Raw genomic sequence first — 20,834 nt, 5'->3', positions numbered from 1 at the left:
TTGCACATAAATGTATATTAAAATATATATTTATTATATTAACACATGAGCCCCTATTAAATACTTAAAACAACCCATCACGCATAGATATACTTTTCAATACTTTCTAATGGTCACTTTTTAGTTGGTAGTTGCGGAACACACATTTGTTACAGGAGTTTGACAGTTCCGTCAGTAATGCTGCATGTTAGGCAAAGTTTGCATGCAGTACCCACTGGGACCAGTACACACAACTATGACTACAGGTGTAAACAAAACCAACCTTTGGTATAAGTCTGTACCACACAGTTTTTGGTAGCGAGCCAAGTAGCCAGGCTTATCTCAAGATGGAATGTTAGCTTGTAATGAGGTTACCTAGAGTTCTACATTTACAAGTATTCAAATAGACACTTACACTCAAGGCTTATTGGTAAAATACTTAATTTATTACACAGTCTGTTAGAAAACATTCACTGAAAGGGGGCAATCAATATCACACAAAAATATACTAACTACTTTGAAGGAGTAGCAAAATGGCATAAGTTAATAAAACTAATAGTAGAGATACTCTTAAACAGTGCAAATAGTTAGATTTCACCAGAGGAGTTGCAATGCAATAGGTAGGCCAAAGTCTTGTATAAGTGAAAACGGTTTTGATATTTAAACGGAAAAGTCTTTGCCACGGTTCTTAGAAGTAGTTCGTAGAAGAAAGATTCATATGTTGGGTCACAAGTTGACTAGGCCTGCAAGTCGCCAAAATTTCACGCACTTTCACAGTGAGAGGTAAGTTCTCTCGGTCGGGTTTTCACAGATGCAGCTGAAGACTTCTGTTCCTGGCCGTTCCTGCAGATCTTGCTTTTCCTGGACCTCAGTCGTGGGGACAAGAAGGAGGACATCGGGGGACTCCTGCACTGCACAGGCACTGGTCTTCGATTCCGGTAGCTGTCTTTAATCACACAAACTGGTGTCGTTCTCCCTGGCTATTCGGTTTCCTGCAGCACTCTGAGGACAATACAACCAGCTCAGAGAATGGTGTCCAGGTGGGTTACGAGTTGATTGGTCCCACCAACTCAAAGGGAGAAGTCGTCCTTGAAGGGCCTCTCTGTCGAGATGAACTTGGCGATTCAGACCTGCAGCAGGGCTTCACCGGGCAAACCAACGGTCCATAAGTTGCAGCAGCTGTCCTCTTCCAGCTTGTCTTTGGTTCTTTCGTTCCAGTGGTTGACTCTGCCTTCCAAGCCAAGAGACTCGCCTTTTAAACAGTTTTCTCCCTTTCAGCTGACCAGCAGTAGTCCATGTTCCTTGCACAGAGTTGCAGGAAGATCAGGGGCACAGTCTGCACAACAGCAGCAGGGCCATCCGATATCGTACCTGGAATCAACTTGGGATGATAGAAGCAATGCATTGCCAAATGTTCATGGGGGGAGAGCGTGGGGAGGGTCTCTCTTTCTGTCTTTCTTTCTCTGCATCTGTTTGTTTCTCTTTGTCTCTTGGCCTTTGTCTCTTGGCCTTTGTCTCTTGGCCTTTGTCTCTTGGCCTTTGTCTCTTGGCCTTTGTCTCTTGGCCTTTGTCTCTTGGCCTTTGTCTCTTGGCCTTTGTCTCTTGGCCTTTGTCTCTTGGCCTTTGTCTCTTAGCCTTTTTCTTTACCTCTTTTTCTTTACCTCTTTTTCTTTACCTCTTTTTCTTTACCTCTTTCTTTACCTCTTTCTTTACCTCTTTCTTTACCTCTTTTTCTTTACCTCTTTTTCTTTACCTCTTTTTCTTTACCTCTTTTTCTTTACCTCTTTTTCTTTTCTTCTTTTTCTTTCGGTCGCAAAGTTTTGGTGATGAGCCAAACCCCCACAGATTGGGAGATATCTAGGAGACCCTCATTAGTACTTTACTGAAATCCATTCACACAAAGGGTAACTTTATAGGCTCTTCCTTCAGTCTAGATAAGCAGAACAGCCACTCTGGCCAGGTCATATTTATTTGAGTATTTATAAAGTGTCTGTACAGCAAAATGGTGTTTGAAGGCGCCACAAGACAAAAAAGGTGGGGGGAGGGGTGTTTCAAGGGAGAAAAATAACAATAACAGTCCTACTAGGCCTTGTGTCATTTGGTTCGTGCAAGTGCAATAACAAGAAGTGCGGGGGAGGCAGGGAAGTGCTGGTCAGGCGGAAAGGATAATGCTAGGGTGGGAAGGGAAGTGCGGGTAGAGAGGCAGCATACAGGTGAAGGGTGGGGGAGGGCAAGAAGGCCAATGGGGTAGGGGCGAGTGCTAAGGGGAGGCTAGGTGGGCAAGTGTCGGGGGGGGGGGAAGCTAAGTGCAAGGACGAGGGTGGACAGACTCTGTAGGGATGCACGCCCCACCAGACTAGTCACTCAGGGGAAGGGGGCCTGGAAGGGCAAGGGCAGGTTTAGGTAGGGTGGGGGTCAGGGAGACTGGGGTGCTGGGGTAGACTGGTACCCTGTAGGATACCAAAGGTACCAGGATGCCAGTCATTGTGGCAGAGGAGGACCCTAGCAGGGCAGGGGAGGGGGAAGGAAGAAGAGAAAAGGATGGCCGAGAAGCTTACGAAAACTTGGAGATCTGACTCAAGCCTGAGGGGGGCAGGGAGGTTATTTCTATGGGCGACTCCTGCGGTAGAGAGATCTACCCCACACTATCTGCTTGGAGAAGTGTTTGATCTGCAGAGATTTGGAGCCAGATCATCCTAGGGCTCTAGCAGGGAGGTATTTAGGGAGAGATAGCTGGATGTAGTTGTGTCCCAGGCCCCAGAAAGCTTTGTGGATGATGCAGAGGATCTTGAACTTGAGCCTTGCATCTACCGGGAGACAGTGAAGAGATGTTAAGGCTGAAGAGATGCAGTACCTGGGCTTGAGGCCAAGGATAAGTCTTCTAGTGCTATTCTGGATTAGTTGAAGGGGTGAAGGGAGGATATAGGTAGATTGAGGAAGAGGCTGTTGCAGTAGTTGAGACTAGAGAAGACCAGAGATCTGGAGACGTTGAGTTTCTGGGGGAAGGTGAGGAAAGCGAGAAGATGTTGCCAAAGTTTTTTGCCTCACAAGAGGTTGAGGGGAGGGACCCATGGAGGATGGCCAGAGAGTAGGAGGGAATGAGGGAACAGGGGTCCCAATGAGAAGGATCTCTGTCTTGCTGGCATTAAGGCAGAGCTCGTTAGCACTGCACCATGCCTGAATATCATTCATACCTTCAGGAACGAGAGAGGAAGGAGGCAGTAGAGGGGGTGGAGCTTGAAGGAGAGCTGTGTATCATCAGCTTAATACTGGAAGTGAGGAGAGAAGGTGGAGATCAAGTGAGCCAGAGGGCACGATAGATGTTGAAGAGCCACGGCGAGAGGATAGTGCCCTGGGAGACGCCGCAGGTGGAGTGTGGTGGAGGAGAGCGAAGTGCCCAGTGGACCTGGGAAGGTCGGTCAGAGAGGAAGGTCAACCAGGTCAGTGATGCCCAAGGGTATCACGGAGCCGATTTATAAGGGTTGCATGATTGACCTTATCAAAGGCATATCCAAGTCTTAACTAATCAACATTTCCATATGTGGTGTACTATTTCCAAAGTCAGTCATTGTATTCACAGCAAGGATTCGTCCACTCCTTTTAAAAAAAAAAAAAAAAAAAAAAAAAAGGCAGGCCAAAAGGCAAAAAGGCCTGGTAGCCCAATGACAACAATGTATTTGGCTGCCAACATGATAAAGACCACAGGATGGTGTAGCAAAAAGCAATACAATTTAGCCACCCCCGCCCCTGCGACCCCCCCCCCCCACTGCTCAGCAACCCGCTTTGGCCTTGCTGATCACTGGATAGGGTGTAGTGACGATAATTGATGCTCATACACAAATCTTCCTTTTCGCTGCCATATGTGCCTTTCAATGCCTTTCTTTGGTTCTCATTTCCAGGGACTTTGTCCTTAATTTCTATTGACCTAATGTTTTACAAAATGAAAACATTTTGGAATGCACTCCTACTGTATCTCTGAAAAATCACAAACCCATTAGTCGTTCATCCTAGACAATCTACCATATGAACTGCAGGAAAAAACGTCTGCTGACTTATCTGATCGATTGAGATCTAATGTGTGGATTTAAACCATGCTCTGTTACGTTATGGTCACTTGGAGCGTGCGTTATCCAACCTGGGAAGTCTCCTGAGGAAGTCTGCATCGGTGTTGCCTACGTTTCTTCGCCAGAGGTTGCATCTTGCAGCTGCACCCTACTGGAAAAATCCTCGAACCCGCAATTCCCTGGCACCACTCACCGGAACCAACGACAAAACATTGAACCCCTAGTGGACCCCTAGATGATCCACATTGTCCTCTGGGAAAATCAGAGTGGGGGGGGGGGTTTATGGAGGGCGCAAGTAACCAGTGTATCTGCCCCCCACCGCCCCCCCCATATAACATTGGGAATATGTCCCTTTGTCTCCTAAATTCCATTGTACTTAACTTTTGTTTGTTGAACCTGTGTAGAGTTTCCTACAATATAAGAACACATTTACATGCCTTTAGGAAGAATTGTTGAATAACCTTGGCCAACACAAGTGAATTGCAACTTACCTCCTTTTAGGCGAGAAACATTGTGGCTCATCTGACAATTGGGCACAAGTCCCATTATTCTAAGGGTCTAGACTGCTTAAGTTGGGGAGTTAACTTGGGAGCTGTATTCATGTATTGATTTTTAATCCACATACCCGGTTTGCTGAATAAGTAATGTTGATGCATATTTGAACTGTGGTATGATATGGTATGATATGATATGGTATTTGTAACGCGCCTATATATTTGTATCGTAGAGTATTCTGCAATAATACTACCTGTTAGATTCATTTTTCAGTGTGTCCAAAAGGCCTCTAATAAATAACTTTTATATACTTACTATCTTAATTGAATTATGTGCCATACTATGTGGACTCATTGAGGGCCTCTGTCCCCACACACTCTGATAATAAACTATGACGGCTCTCCATTGCTACCTCGATGGAGTTTTGGCTATCCTTATAAAGTTCCCTGTTCACTATAACTGTGGTGGTCTCCTGGAAGGCCAGATTCTAGAAATCCATCTGAACACTCTAACCTGGAGTTCTAGAATCCAAACTCCCTACCATTGCTAACGATGGCATGTGCGACAAGTTTCAGAAGCACTGCACCCATCACCTGGATGTGAAGGAGCAGATCCTCTGCATTTAGTGCATCTTTTTGCATCTCATTTAATGGCATCCTTGCTTCACCACTTTGATTCTAGCCGGGCTCTTTCTCCCAGGCAGTAAGCTGGTTCAGCCCGGTTTGCTCATTCTTACAAAGCAACTGCCCGTCTGAGGGCACAAATAAGTTTGCAGCTGTCAAGATATCTTCTGTAGCCACCTCCACCCATATGCCCCTCTATTAGCCACTCCAAATCTTGCCCCTTTATTCCCTCCTTCATCCTCTCACTGCAAGCTCTGATTTGGTTGGCCTGCTTTATTCCCTTTCTGGGAAACCTTCCGTGCCTTGGCAGATCAAGGGGGCCAGAGGTGAGGGGTGGCTGGAGCACCTTGAAGAGTCCGAACTGTACAGGTTGCTACTATTTCTCACACCATTCTCACCACCACTCAGACATGCTGTGGTGGTTTAGTGTTCGCTAATCAACATTTTCTATTCAGTTCTTAGTCACATTTTCTATGTTAGTACAGTATTTCATGTGTTCTACTGTAGCTTCTTACACTGGGGTGGAAACTGTTTTTTTTAATACGTCCTCATTTAAAATCGAAATGCCATATTTTCATATGCAACCTTTAAGACACCCAGGTGGACTAGTGGATAGAAAAAATCAATATTCTTTCTTTTTGTGCTGCGCTCAGAGTCAGCAGGAGGAGCTAAGGGCAGCTCGGTGATGGCAAACGACGGAAGAATTATTCCACCTGTAGAAGAGAAAAGTATCTCTGTGGCCCATGACTCGCAGGCATGTCCCTCAGAATCCATGGATGACATCCAAGTGGCAGAGAAGGTGGCACCACCAGAACTCTCAAAGGAAGAACCAGGTACCAACAATAGTTTAACCATGCCAACTTTCCAGACCTGCCTTGAATCCTTTTGTTCAACTATGTCTCTAAGATATTAATATATCCCATTGTGCATGCTCACACTTAATTACTTTTGTTCTGGAACTGCATAGTCACAAAGGTTCGGAATAGTTTTCTTTGTGTCACTTCTGGGAACTGTTTGCAAATAATTTAAATGTTCTCGGGCAAAAAGCAAATATAGACGGCACCCATGTTTAATAGTGGAACCTACTGGTCAACGCTGTTTCATGGAATGCCGATTTCTCTGAAGGGCCCTGGCCAGTATTTGAATGTGTTCCAAACTTCAGTTTTTAACATGAATTGAGGCAAAGCAATGCAGATTTCCTAAAATGGTCTTAACAAGGGCCACATGCTACCAAAATCGATCGCTTTGTGAGGATTGAGGAAAAAATATAAATTGATAAAACAATCTGATACACAAACACCAGCCAACTGTCAGCACCACCGTGTTTTAGACTTTAGTTGGCTGTCAGCCGTTTAGCTGCAGAATTTCAGCATTGTTTACTTTGGGCCAAGTTGTGTCCAATATCTGGATCCTGTGCTCCTGGATTTCTGCCTGTTTCATTTGATCATGCAGGTTTGATGATACCAGCCTGTTATTCTCCAGAGGTCGGACACCTGACAAAGATGATTCCAAAGTGCCAGGTGTATCCTGACTCTATTTATGGTGTTTCTTCAGTTTGTTATATTTGTTTTTTTGCCAAGGCAAGTTTCAGGTGGTTATTTTAGGTGCAGTCAAGGCAAGTTTCAGGTGGTTATTTTAGGTGCAATCCTTAAAAAACAATGCATTTAGAAACCTAAATATAATTTTAATATTACATTTTAACTGCAACTGTTTATTAATTTTAAGTGAAAGTGGTACTTTACCAGTTGAGTAGACTTGTTATGGAGTCTATGAAGGATGGGTGGTAATATCTGCATATGCTTTATAGATATCTGAAGATCATCCATCAGGCTGAGGTGTCTTGCCAGTAGCAATCCACAAAATAATAGCAGTTCCTGGGGCTTGAAGAGTAGCAATAGCGTCCAACGACAAGTCTTGTAATTGGTTTGAATAAAGGAGGTCTGATAGTTTAGCATCTACAAAGCAGAACCTGTACCTGTATAGTGATTGGTAGAAGTCTGCAATGACCATGTTGGTCCGTATTGGGCCCACCGCCTTAATCCCAGCCTCTGTAAATGTTACATATTCCCTTGCTTTCCCAGCCATCCTGTCTTTTCTCTGTTTACTCACCAGGCAAGTGATCGGCTCACCCTGTTAACTTCTCCAAATGCGCATGCAGTTGCTTGCCTTGTTAAATATTGACTCTCAGATTTTGCAATGGTGTTAAATTGACCCAGAGCCCCCTTAGTCTGTTGCCAAGTCATATTGAGATTGAAAAGTGCTGTTCTATCTCCAAGGTGCTCAGTGTTTTTCATGTATTTTAGTAACCCATTTTCTTCTGACAGTTATATATACATTATATATACCTTTTAAAAACCTCAGTGTTGCAACAGATGACAAGAACCCATGATTATTCAGAAAATCTGAAATAGCTACCTGGATGTCTTGCTTAAAAATAAGATCTAGTAATGTATGCTTTCAGCTTCAATTTGGAGTAAGGTGACCACATAGATGTACTTTTAAGCCCTAAGAGGATGTAGCTATGGTCTAAACACTTAATGGCTACATTGTCGCACTTCTCTATCAAGTTGGTGGCCTCTCATAAAGGATAATTGAGTTAATGTGTGCTGCGATTGATGTACACTGGAGCAGTGTGGGCATTCCTGGACATCTGCATGAAAAAAATCACCAAACATTGGTTCAATTATAAAAAGCCATGAGTTGTTTGAATGCCCCATGAGATTTAGATATTAGTCTAGCTAGCCTATTGATGCTTTTGCCATGCAGAGGTTATTGCCCACTTATTTGAACAGTTGTCTAGAAGCCTCTTGTCTTTTCCATTTTCTGTAATTCAGCTTTAAAACCATTTTTAGCCAGGCATAAGGACAAGGTCGTTTTTCGAATCTGCCAATGGTTTTCACTAAAATTATCAAAATGTCATGTGAAAGAGTCAACTAAATTGCCATCTTTTTTCCTAAAGCCACAGTCGAGGGCAGAAAGGTAATTACATACATTGAATATCTGTAGAGAAGTTATGTTCTACATGGACCGAACCAAAAGAATACAAAAATGAAGCGATTTGTCTTGTTTCCTATTTTCCAGGGCATGACCTCTGTTTCTTACGTAAATCCAGGATTGCTAGAAGGATTGTTCACTTTATGTAGGAGTGTTAGTCTTGCACATATGTCCTTGTCTTCTGCACCGAGGGCACATTATACGAGTGACAGAAGTCAGAGCCTTTGCTACACTACTCGAGACTGAACAATATTTTTTCTGCTATTTTCAAGAGCTGCTAACTTTCAAATACGATTTGACGTGCTGCCAAGTGCAGTTGACGGCAAGACAATGTGTGTGAGACACATGGACTAGGAGCGCTGTGGTTTGCTTCAACAGTATGGTATCTCGAGGAGGGACGGAATTTGGCAAGCTGAAACGGGCTCATTAATGAGCCTGTGGTTGAAGTGCGTAAGTGCAGTTGATGGGCGTTGAGGCAGAGGGAACAGAGCCAGCGTCACCTAGGACTCGAGGTATTGCTTTCCTTTTCCAATGTGGTTGGGTGAAAGTCTAGCACCTATTTCAACCTTTACTTCTCAAGACATGCATTTAAAAATGGAGCTAAACAAATCGATAAAGGGGTGGTTGCTAGAAATGAAATCGACATTCTGGCATCCCCACGTACCCCATCCCCTAGACCCAAAGGCCACTCCTCCTTGGCCTCACCTGCGCGCCAACATTTTAAATCAAACGACTGCATAGAGACACTTACTAACCAAGATTTCAAGCTCACTTCTACTAATATTAAAAAGATTACTGACTTCATTAAATCTAGGAGTTTTAGTGTGGTTGATTTACCCTCCCCAAACTTTTAGTGTCCCAAATCTGTCATTTCCACATCATGCAAATCGGTGGAATAATGATGCACACTCTAAGAGGCACACATAAGCCATCAACAGCGAGAATACAATCTTTCATGCACGCTCGCGCAAGATAACGCACGCTCTGGGTTCTTTCTGATACTCCTGCATTGTTTACCACCCAAGGAATGGAGCTATTGGATTCTTCCATTGATTCATCCATCTAATCATTGTCCTCTTACACAACTTATCAATCACTGTTAGGCAAGAATTGGTGCATTCCAACTGGTGTGGGACGACACAAGACTTATTTCTTGGTATTAGGTAACCCACCTTTTAATAAATGTCTGTACTAAACAAGTTGGTAGTGTGACTGAGGAGCTATGCTCATCTTAAGAGGGGTAATGTGAGCTGTAGAACTGTGCAATGAAACCAGTAAATACAAGTATCCAATTAAACACTTGGTTATATAATAAATATTTATCTATACACAAAGATATTTAAAGCATTCTTTAAAAAGCCGTAATTGGCTGTAACATTAATCCCTAGTTAGGATTAATTTCAAACAGTAAACAATAGGGCAGGTGAGAAATTCACTCTTATGTTACACATGTTCCAGCACCCAGAGGTGACGTAATTTGAGGTCAGTATAGCATTTATAGTATCACCTGTGCAATATTACATTTTTAAGGAAGGAAAGGTTAGGGTTAGATCAGAACAGACTGATAGATTATAAGAACAGTTAGACTTCCTGCATCCCTTTGGGAGAATCTATTATCCCAGCATTAAAGTGTTCAACATTTAAAACCCTTTAATGGAACAAGCACTACCAAAGCCAATAGGTTCGGAAGGAGGCCCTTAGGGAGCCAGGACAGCCAAAGTCAAAGTTCTGATGCTCTTCTTAGAAATATGTTTGTAATAAGTCAGTGTTCAAAAGAGAAATCCCAGCAACTCAAGAGAAGTCCTATTTGGAAAGCACAAGCTGTAAGGCCAATGCAGTTAAGTTGAGGTCAAATTAATGTAGGGTTAAATCGCACTCCCAAAGATCGGAAGCACCCACAATGGCAAAAGGATAAAATACTCCAAACCCCAAAGTACCTTGAAAATGAAGTGTTCCAGCTAGTTGCCTTCACAATGCAATGCAGTAGACCCTTGTTCCTGGTCCTTGGTTGTGGTGACGAAAGGGAGGACGGCTGGCAGGCTCTTGCGGCAGCACTCGAGAGAGAGGGACTCGGCAGCAATGGATTTTTGCCGTTTCGGCGCCTCTTTGTGGTTTTGGCTCCTTTTTCTCAGCGCTAATGAAGAACGAAAAGCTCTGGTTAGAATTTCCTAACCTCGATTCCTCGGTCCTGGACTCTGGTGAGGGGATTCTGGACACAGATTATTTGCTTCTGTAGGGTCCTCTGGATGCCCACTAAGATCTGGCCGGATTCAGACTTCGGAAGACAATGCACTCACAGATGGTCGAGGTAGCCCAGGTATTGGGCTTCTGCAGCATAGGAAAGTCGCAGCAAGTCAGGGGTTGCGCCAAAATAGTTTGTCTCTAGGCTAGTTGGTCCCACCAGCCTAAGGGAGGAAGTCGCTCTTTACGGGTCTTCCCTGTTGATTTGAAAAAACAGGGTCAGCACAGCTGCAGGGCTTCACCAGGCACTTAGCGGTCCAGGAGGGTGCTGCTGGCATCTTCTCTCGTCTTCTGCTTCGGATATTGTTCTCCAGTGGTCGAAACTCCTCTGAGTCACAAAAACCTTGCTTTTTATGCAAGTTCATTCATTCACAGCCCTAGACTGTCAATCACACAGCAGGGGGCTGTCCTCCATGACAGCCAGGCAGCCAATTGGAACTGGTTTCACCCAGGTACGCTTAGAGACAAAGGACAGATACTTTCCAAGACCCTTGTTCACTTCCTGCCTTTCCAGACATACTGGAGCCTGGGCGGGCTTCAGGGCTGAAGCCCACCTAAGGCAAACTACACAAATGACTCAAACCTAATGCAACCAACAGAGTAAAATCCCAGAAGAAACTAACAAGAAATGGCTAAAAAAGAAAAGGGGCCATTTTGAGAAAATGCTGACCCTTGGGTGCAGCACTGCAGCTGAGGTATCAGCCTGCAGTTATATGTCAGTTGGTGGTAAACACTAAACGCTGCCCCCAGCCATTCAATTGAGTTAGTGTAACAAAAGGTTACATGAGGAATGGGTTAAAGGAATTACTAGGTAACCCCCCAGCACTCCACATAGGGTGGTGTGTGCTGGCCCCATAAAGTAAAGGTAAGTAAGACAGGGGTTATCCTACTATTCTTGGGAACAGTAGTTCACCCAAGAAAATGTAGTTGAACATTAAGAGAAGCCCAAAGGACTTTTCAGTGGCACTGCACAAAAGGTGCTGTCACAAAGCAAAAGCAGATGCCTATGGAGTTTACCAGACTCCATTAAACTGTAAGGAACATAGAAAATCAGAGTTAGGAAAATACATGCATACGTGTGAAAAAGATCCCTCTCACTCAGGAGTACAAATTAAAAGCCCTGAGTCCAGCAAAAGAGCTGGGGTTCTCTAAGGTTAAAAGGATTTGGCACAGGAATGAACCTTCTCCCTAACAATCGCCACAACTAGAGGCAATGAAAAAAACCTTAGTGACCCGTCACTGACTGCCTTAAGTACTGAACTCCAAGGTAAATGTTTTTGACCTTATTAAACAAGAAGTCATGTGACCCATTAGTTTTCAATTCATGAAAGACTTGAGGATTGTTTAACTAACTTTAAAAACACACAACTCACTACAAGCCATATCCTCTGGAGTTGGTTACTGTTCAGGAGTATTGGAGCTCAGTTGAGCACAATAGTGATCCTCCGTCGATTGGCATCGACCATCTGCCTTCGAAGGAAATTTTGCAGGAATTTGAGAGACAGATCAGTCTCCCATGCAAAGAGGAACTGAGTTTTTGCCCTTTGCTGTCAGTAATAAGTGCACGTTGAAGCACCTGCAGGGTGTAATAACAAGAAAAAGATCAAGCAAAAGCTTGTGCAACAAAAGAAATTTAAAAATCAACGAAAGTTCCTCAAATTCCTATGGCACTTCCTTTAAGAGACAAGGAGGCGGTTCCTTATACCAGAATTAATCATCAGAAGAACCGCTCCCAACTAACAGCCCCATCTGTCTTTGCATCAGCCTCTAGTAGGTGCAATACATTTGCAAAAACTAAAAATCAAAAACAAAAAGATCATAGTTTGGGTGTGGCACAAGGTTCCCCAGGCTTAGCAACGTCAAGCATCTATGTAGAAAGCCTCAGACGGAGAGGTACCCTTCTCCAGGCATAAAGAAACTGAATGTTCAGAGGGTTGACTCTGGCACAATATGGGGTCTCAATGACCTGATCCGCCTCCCAGGATTACCATTACTTCTGGGACCAATTTGAATGTGTTTTGAATTGGCTACCGAAAAGGAACTCATCCAATATCCAAGTCTTTCAGGACCTTTAAATGTATAATTCGCACTTCATTCCGTATTTTCAGCAGAAGTTAAGGAAATCCTTAATCGGAGGAATATCTTGTCCTTGTTACACGGTGTTCCCTCGCTTCACATTATCACATCGAGCGGCATTGAACTTGTAGAATTTGTGAATGATTTTAGAACTGATATTGTTGCCATGGATTTACTGTCACAAAACGTGAGTCACATCATTGTGGCTGCTAAGGATGATCTCCGCCAAAGAGGGTTTGATCTGAGGTGATCCAGGATAGCGAACAGCCAGGAGAATGCTACACATGATGTAGAAGTACCATCAAAGTTTTTGAAATATTGTGTGGCCCGGTTCATCCCTGGACCGTAAGGTGGTTTTCGCAGGACCCCTCCATGCCCCACCTCTCAGGTACCCCCGATAAATGATTGGTCCTGGTTAGCAGGTTCATTAACGTCATTTATTTTGCGGGAACGGCCATGCAACCTGGTTTTTAATGATGACCCGAAGTGAGGAGTGTTTCTTGGAATTTGAGAGCTACTTCCCATCTTCGGATTTTATGTGTGTTAAATTAAGGAGGTTCGACATTATTTTACAGGAAACATTTTTGCAGAACAAGTTAACACTGAATGGTTATCTGACATGTGTACAACGGGGAACACGCGTCACAATGGGTAGACCGCAGGGGCTTTATTAGTCGCTAAAAACACATTTAGGGCCTTGAAAGTTGATAACCTTAACGATTCCGAGCCTTTAGGCCTTTCTCCTTAAAATGAATTAAATTAACACAGATTATTTTATTGATCAATATGTGCTGTAATGAGAGGTGCAAGGTTCGAAATTGAGGGGAGCTGTGAGCTTTTTAGCTCCTGCTTGAAGTCTAGAAGAGCCTGGTTAGATTGACAGCGGCTACTAGGAGCTACTTTTTGCTCCTAGGCCAACACATGTTTAACAAACGCACCAATGTGAATTTGATTCTTTAAATTTGGAATAATCTACATTTGAAGTGTAAGGGGTCATTAATAGTGGACAAAATTATGTTTGCATGTTATGTGTAAGTTTGATTTGTGGAACGCTATCTCCTCGTTACCCAGTGGTAGCTCCTGGTTACTGGTTAATTCATGCTAGCCAGGAGCTGCGTTTAGCTTGTGCTTATCCAATCTCGAGTTCGATCGGTGAGTCATAATTATTTTAAATATGTTTATCACGAAGTTCGCTAACAAAATGGCATGAAGTATTTGCAAATCATTTTATCATGAGCACAGGGGATTTTAATTAGAATTGTTTAGGTAAGTGCAATTCTCAGGGTCCCATGAAAGGACAAGACGGGAGCTCTCAGTCAAAACAATGAATAAGTCAAACGATGCATGCTTTTTTAGTTTTTTCAATGATTGGAAACTTTCGATTTAAATGGTATCGTGGGGGACTGGATGGGAACGAATACACAGCGTTGAGACAATCGGCAAACCTGTATCGATTGTATCTTTGTATCCGAGGGTTTATTGAACAGGTTTTGCCACGTTTCTGTACAGGACGGTGATCTTGGTCATCATCACATGCTTTGTGCCCGTTTTAATGGCTACTGAAAAATCTCCAGAATTGGAGCCATAGCGACAGTTCTGTTTTGCTCAGTGGAAACATTGACTATCTGGCATCCCCGCTCCATAGGTCTGTTCAATAGCAGGGTGGTCTCACGATTGTACTTAATCCCTTTGTTGGAAAAAATTGAAATGCTCACTCCTTTGAATTTCCCTACCTTTTTATACGCACTACCCTAGTGATTAAATCCTCGTCCACAATTAAGCAGGCGCAAAGCCGTGATATTTTTTACATCGAGATTCAGCAACAAGCAGAGGGATGAAATAACGGAAGCCATTTGGATTTATCGACAAAAATATAGAAATCAGGACAAAATGCTACGTAATAACCAAGTCAAATGTTGAAATGTTTAATTGAACATTCAGATTGTAATTATTGCAAAAATGGTTAACTCCTTGGGTAGGTCGCAATTAGTTTCACAGGAGAACCCAATTTTAGAATCGGCTTGGGTCACACATTATACCGGTTTATATGCTCCACCCCCTAGCGTAGTACCACTAGCGGTAACTGATGATGCATGGTCGTTGAATTTTGGTGTTGATATTGTAATTATTATAAATAAGAACAAGAACAGCAATTCTCGCACTCCCGGCCCAAATGGCTTGTGCAAAAGGCTCTTTAAGCATAGTCCTATTATGTGGGTGAGTATTTTTAACTTTTTAGAACAATATTAAAAGGAAAGCAAACTCCTGCTACATGGAAGACTTCGCATGTAGTGCCTATCTTTAAGAAATTCAATAAAAAAGACGTTATGAATTACCAGCCCATGTCTTTAAGATGCAGAGTCGGAAGTCCTTTGGGTCTTTATTGTTAAAAGAACTGAACCAATTGGCCAACTCTAGGGGCATTCTTCAAAACAATCAAACAGGGTTTTGTACAGGAGTCGACTCCAACCTTTCCGGACAGATACTGTATAATATAGAAAGATTGACATGGCAGGAAGTGATTTGTAGAGTCTTTACAGTGAGTAAACATTTATCATTAACTTTCGACAAAGTAAATGGGAGTCTATTATGGTGCAAATTAAAATTGCGGGGTATCAGCTAGCAACCTTTTTAAATATATTAATTTACTTAGTACACATATTTTAAAATTAGACAATCTTCAAGGACACGTCACAAAGGAAATTTCTACATGTAGAGTCGACTACGCCATCCTGGCCCCTTTTATTGTTTATTTATATTTGTCTGATATGGCAACTGCACTATCTAAGGCTGCTTTTATTTCACCGAAAATGTATGGCACTAAATTACTGTGGTTGTCTTATGCGGATGATATTTTATTAGTGTGTACACAAATAGGCCTGCAGGGACAAAGGTTTTTTTTAAAAAAAAAATACATCCTCTCTAATGACCTTGTTATAAATGTTAAGAAAACGAAGGACCTTCAATTTATTCTGGAAGGAGATTAGACAGAATTGTTGGTTGTCAGGCCAAAAATTGAAAATGATACATGACCTAAAATATTTTGGCTTCTTGATTTTTGCACAACATAATCAAAAGTCCTTAGTGTCGTCTGAGAAATAAGTCATCACATTTATTGTTGTAAACACTTCCATAATAGATTTCGGAACATTTTCTATGCTTCTGTCAATTCAATTTTATGAGGGTAAAGTTATTCCAGCGTTCATTTATGGCCTCAAAATTTACCATTTGTTGTTTGAGCTGAATATAACTCTTTTAGAAGGTTTTATATGGAAAGTGTTTCATCTCTACCAAAAGGAACACCAAGGTCTGTGATTCATTATGAATTGGGTATTACCTCGCTTAACATGAGACATTTATGGAAACTCCCTCTCTGTAGGAAAATGCATTGAACACCCCTCCTTATTCCTAATCTGGGAGGGAGTTAGTAATTTGTATGTGACCAAGTACCAAGAACTATTGGAGACAAGAGGGTTTGCTTTTGACAAAGTAATGGAAAACTTAACCATTCAGAAAAGGGGCTTTGGCAACAGGATTGGTGTGAGACCTGCCTAGACGCACAAAAATACACAAACGTTGTTTAGATATTGCAGACACACATAGAAGGTTAGGTCTGCAGGCTCCATAGTTTGTACTTTTTTATTCACCTAGATTTAGATTGAATTTCCTTCATAATAATAATTAGTTTTTTTATTATAGTGCTTTAATCTAAAGCGCTTTACATAGAACATATTTACATACATTACTATTATTAACCGATCAAAATTGATATTCATTTATCAACCTCGGAAGGATGAAAGGATGAATTGGCATTGCCGGGATTCGACCCTGCAATCTTCAGATCAAACACAGATCACAGCAACAAGCTTCTAACCCACTGAGCCATCTTACTGACTATACTAGAGAGAATATCAGGGCTCGCAATTAGATGGAATAAGCAAGAGCTAAAAGTAGATCCTGGTTATGCTGCATCCACCAATGAATAGTACCCACAACTGTAGAAAATAGTGTTCCACACATTACACTTCCACATAAAATGGAATAATGTAATGGCGTACATTTATGACCCATGCTGCTTTGAATGTTGTATAGGTCTATCCTAATGCTTATTTATAGATTGCAAATGCAGAGTTAAATTCACACATGTATGTTTGCTTGCCATCAGTTGGCCCGGAGATCTCTTGGTAGTTCTGGTGTCAAGCTAACCAGGCTCTTCTATGGTGCAAGCAGGAGCTAAATAGCTCCTAGCTCCCCTTAATTCCAAACCCTGGAATATGTGCCTTTGGGATCGATCAGATATTGTGCGCCCTTTGTGGAGATTCTGCGCAAAACAGATAGAAAATGTAAAACATTTGGTTTTGTATTGTGAGGTTCTTACACATCTAAGAATTGTGTGCTTTGGTAGATTTAGAACGAATTTATTTTGGGCACCATTGCATACTCTTTGGCAAAGGATCTATAGTGGTCACTCTATCGCTCTGCTGAGCTCTTTAATTCAATTTTTGTACAGGATTCATTTGGTATTAATGGAATGATTTAAAACATTTATGTATGTTGCACTTTGAAATGTGGTTTTAGAGGAGATCTTTAACTGATCATGTTATGCTCCTTTGTATGTATTAATGTTTATTTTTCTTAATGTCTATTGTGTAAGGTTTTAATGTAAACCACAAACACATTTAAAAAATAATATATATATGACTTGTGCAATGTTATTCCGTGGTATCAACCTTTGTCCTGCATTTAGTGCGACATTACTGGCCTGGAACCTAATGTGTCCTGCTGTGCCTAGATCCACTTTTTTTTAGGGTGGTCTTTTGGGGGGAAGGTCAGGGGTTGAGTGTCGGCCAGCCTTGTTTCCAAGTGTAACTGCAGAATTTCCAAATTGTTTCTACAGTTTGCCATTCTGAAAGAATTGTTGCCTGTGAGCACCAATGCAACGCCTGCACATCTGAGGCAAGAGCGCCGACCTCTGCACTCGTGTCCTCTGGTTCTATTCACCCTAGCAAGCCAACCGATACTGTGGGGGTCTTCCGCTGAATCCATTGCTGGTGGAATTTTCCAGTGCTTGGGGATTTTGTCTGCAGACCTTTCTACCAGGAACTGCCATCATGACTAATTTTTATATCTGTAGATGTCTATAGAAGGAACCTGGGTTTGGATTTCCTCTTGGGGAGTCTGCCATAATCGCCAGCCTGCAATCTGACTACCGTCCAGCTCCACTATGCAGCTAGTAACATTTAACGTCCAATTTCTCATAACCAGGCGCTACAGAAGTTAGACATAGGAGACGGGACAATTACATTTTTTCGGAAGGGGTTCTGTCTAATGAATGGTAATAATGCCTCTCCTAACTCTACTTTGGAGAAGATGGTTTTTATGTCTCAAAAGAAAATACACTAGTGCTCGTTAGACTCTACAACAAAACCAAGAACCCTGTCCTCTGAACTAGTCTGCCCTAGCATCTGTCCCTCCCACTAATACAAAAAGTTACATAAACTTAGCCTAGGAAAATTGACCCAATTTCTGAGTCTTTCTCTTTCTCCAGGTAATCTGCCTGGTTGTGCAAGTCAAGCTTTAGATTTGTCCACAGTCTGTGAGTGTTCTCCCATTCTGGGAAAACCGCGTCTTTCTCGTTGGATGATTGTCTTTTAAATGGCAATGTTTTTCACCCCTCCTCGGGTTAATTTGCATGTTGCTGCTTTTCGGCCATTCTCATTTGCCCGCATCCCTTCTTGGTTTGTCAGATTCCTCACCCTTTTGAATGGTATGTTGGTTCTCACCCCGGCAATGGCTATTCAGCTCCTCTGTCTTTTTTGCTCTTTCGGTTGGCTCACACCTTTGCACCTGGTAGTCAACCCACTCCTCTAGCTCCTCGGCCTGTACTGCGTACCTGTTTCTTGGTGCTCATTGGGAGGCGGTCTCTCGGCTTGGTGCGGAACCGTGACTCTGTTTTGTGTCTGGAACTCTCTCCGTCTGAGCTTTGGCGTCGGTTCCTCCCGTCTTCGTCTGAAAGGACTTTGTGGTGGTTATGGAAAATGCTGGTAGCTGGTTTTTGGGGTGGGCTCATCTCTCTTTTATACTTTGTGGCTCTCAGCTCCTCTGGCTCCCTGCATTTATGGAGATTGCAGTGTTCCACAGGTTTCTTCGTTCCTCCTCCTACCACACAGCATGCATGGTGATGCCCAGGAGACATTCGGATCTGTGATTCTAACGAATTCCATTACAGAGAATGCTTTTTTACCAAAATGAAAACGACAAATTAAATACCACATTATTTTGGGGGTGGGAGGGTAAGCTTCCTATTTAGAAGTATAAGCCCACTGCACGCTGACATATATTTTCTTACCAAATTTCAATATTGTTTTCGTTGGCTTTTGGTAAAAATGCATTCTCTGTAATGTATTCAGTAAAACCACTGGATACCAAGACATTCCCACATTTGCCCTCTAGTTGGGTTCTTCTTGTTGGCGTTGGTGTTGTGGGACCATTTTAATTCATCCCTCCAAGAGGATCATCTATTGGTTCCTTACTTCATATGGGGATGGCAGAAATAAACGGTCAGAAACCAAATCATCCACCTTTTAAAGGCCTTTTTTACATTACTGTCCTCAATTCCCATATAGCCAACAAACACTTGGGATTCTGTGTTACAGATGGGTGGAATAAAACCCTTGCATGGGATCCCCCTTGCCCTGTCTCTTGGGGGAGGGGGGGACTTAAGCTTAGCAGGCTTACCTCCCTAGTTCCAAAAGGGGTGGCTCCCCCTTGGGTAAACTGGACAAATTCCCTGGAATTTTTTCTCTAGGCTAGTGATGCTGCAAATAGGACACACAAGTAATCTCCCCCATGAGTCTATGTATGGAGGAACCCCAGTATGGTTTATGATGACTGCAAATCAGGTAAAGCAAAACCATGTTTCTCTACTTAGTAAAGGTTTATTCCAGAGTGAGTTTTGTATTGTATGGAAATGTTGTGTGATCATGCACTGTTGGTGGAGACAGTGCTTTTTAGGCCCCTCGCTGCCTGAGGGCTGAATTAATAAATTATTGTAATGTTTACTTTGTGCATACGACATCCTCTGATTTGTATCAAGTTGGATTCCTCAGAGTGCTGTCCGGACACGGTTTTGTCCATTTGTCTGTTCTATATATTACTGTGGTGGCAACCACGGCTGGCCGGCACCATCTGACAGTGAAGGCACACAGCTTGTTACTCTTACGCCCCATCCCCTTTTCTCTATCCTTGTGGGCGTCCCCCAATTTGGGGACGGTACAATTTAGAATAGTCCCTTTTTCCACACGGGCTGTCTCAGACCTGGCAGCCAGCGCAGAGACTTTCCACTTGCTCTGTTTTGTTTTTTCAATCTTATTTAACTTCCCTTTAGTGTCTCTCCTCCCTTGCGCATGTCAGCCGCAGGTGGATTCATGAGATGTGCCTCATGCAACTGTTCGTTCTCGGCCTCGGACCCCCATGCACTCTGTCTTGAGTGTTTGGGGCCCGACCACCACTCGGACGTATGTTCGGCTTGCATCGTTCTTGGTCACATGGCATTGAAGAATCGGTTGTTACAGTGGAGGGAGATCTTCCACACTTCTCCTTCTCCCACCTTAAGGACTTGGTCTACAGGACCTCTCATCAAGGCAAGGTAGGCCCTCTGTTCTGCACGGTTCCACAATACAGAAACTCCTTCCCATGGGTGCCCACGGAACGGGGTTCCTCGAATTCCGGTTCTGGCATGCCCGAGGCCTCTAAGGCTAGCAGCTTCCATGCCAAGGGGCTTGGGTGCTCTTGCGGGTGCTCCTGGGACAGACTTGAGGCCGTTCCTCGCTACCGTCTCCCAAGCTGAGGGGCTCAGGAGCCCTACCAGGCTGTCCTCGAATGGGCAATCAAGTTCGTTCTCTTCTTCTAACCCAGGGGGTAAGGAATCGTCGTGGGCCACTAAGGGATCGTTAAGTGGCACCTCCAAGAGTCTGTCCTCGGCATGATCCATCGCGGCTACCGACATAGGTGCAGAGGGCGAACAGCTGAAGGGATTCCTTTTAACCTTGCTACGAGGTCGTCAGTCAGGGCATTACGACTACCAGTCGTCTGGCTGAGGGCTTAGTGCCTACCAGAGGAATTTGAGGTTTACGCTTCCTGCTTCGCCTGCAAGACCCAAGCTGCATCTCCCCATGTTGGAGGCCTCTCTTGGCTTGGGGCCTCCGTGTCCGAACCACCCAAAGCTTCAAAATGTCAGAGAGGCACGTGGCGGAGCTTGCCAGGCCGACGGCCATCTTGGATCCAGCTTAGGGCCCTTCAGTGCTTTCACCCATCGAATGGGCTATGCAAGTTGATCCCAGCCCCATTCGCCCAGAATGCG

The 20,834-nt window shown here is 43.3% G+C and overlaps 1 protein-coding gene across 6 annotated transcripts in view; it reads left to right on the top strand.

Moving 5' to 3' along the window:
* BPTF (bromodomain PHD finger transcription factor) overlaps window positions 1–20,834 on the top strand; it is a 2,119,711-nt gene that overhangs the window by 142,762 nt on the left and 1,956,115 nt on the right. For all 6 annotated transcript variants that reach the window (XM_069655028.1, XM_069655026.1, XM_069655024.1 and 3 more), the window contains exon 5: window positions 5,815–5,994. In XM_069655028.1, coding sequence (XP_069511129.1) covers window positions 5,815–5,994 — 180 coding nt within the window. The remainder of the gene's footprint in view (window positions 1–5,814; window positions 5,995–20,834) is intronic.

The sequence above is a fragment of the Ambystoma mexicanum genome, chromosome 3q, assembly GCF_040938575.1.
Source record: "Ambystoma mexicanum isolate Mex_15411 chromosome 3q, UKY_AmexF1_1, whole genome shotgun sequence".
NCBI classification, from domain to species: Eukaryota; Metazoa; Chordata; class Amphibia; order Caudata; family Ambystomatidae; genus Ambystoma; species Ambystoma mexicanum.
Note: the sequence above shows the minus strand (reverse complement) of the source record. Positions and strands in the feature narration are given on the sequence as shown.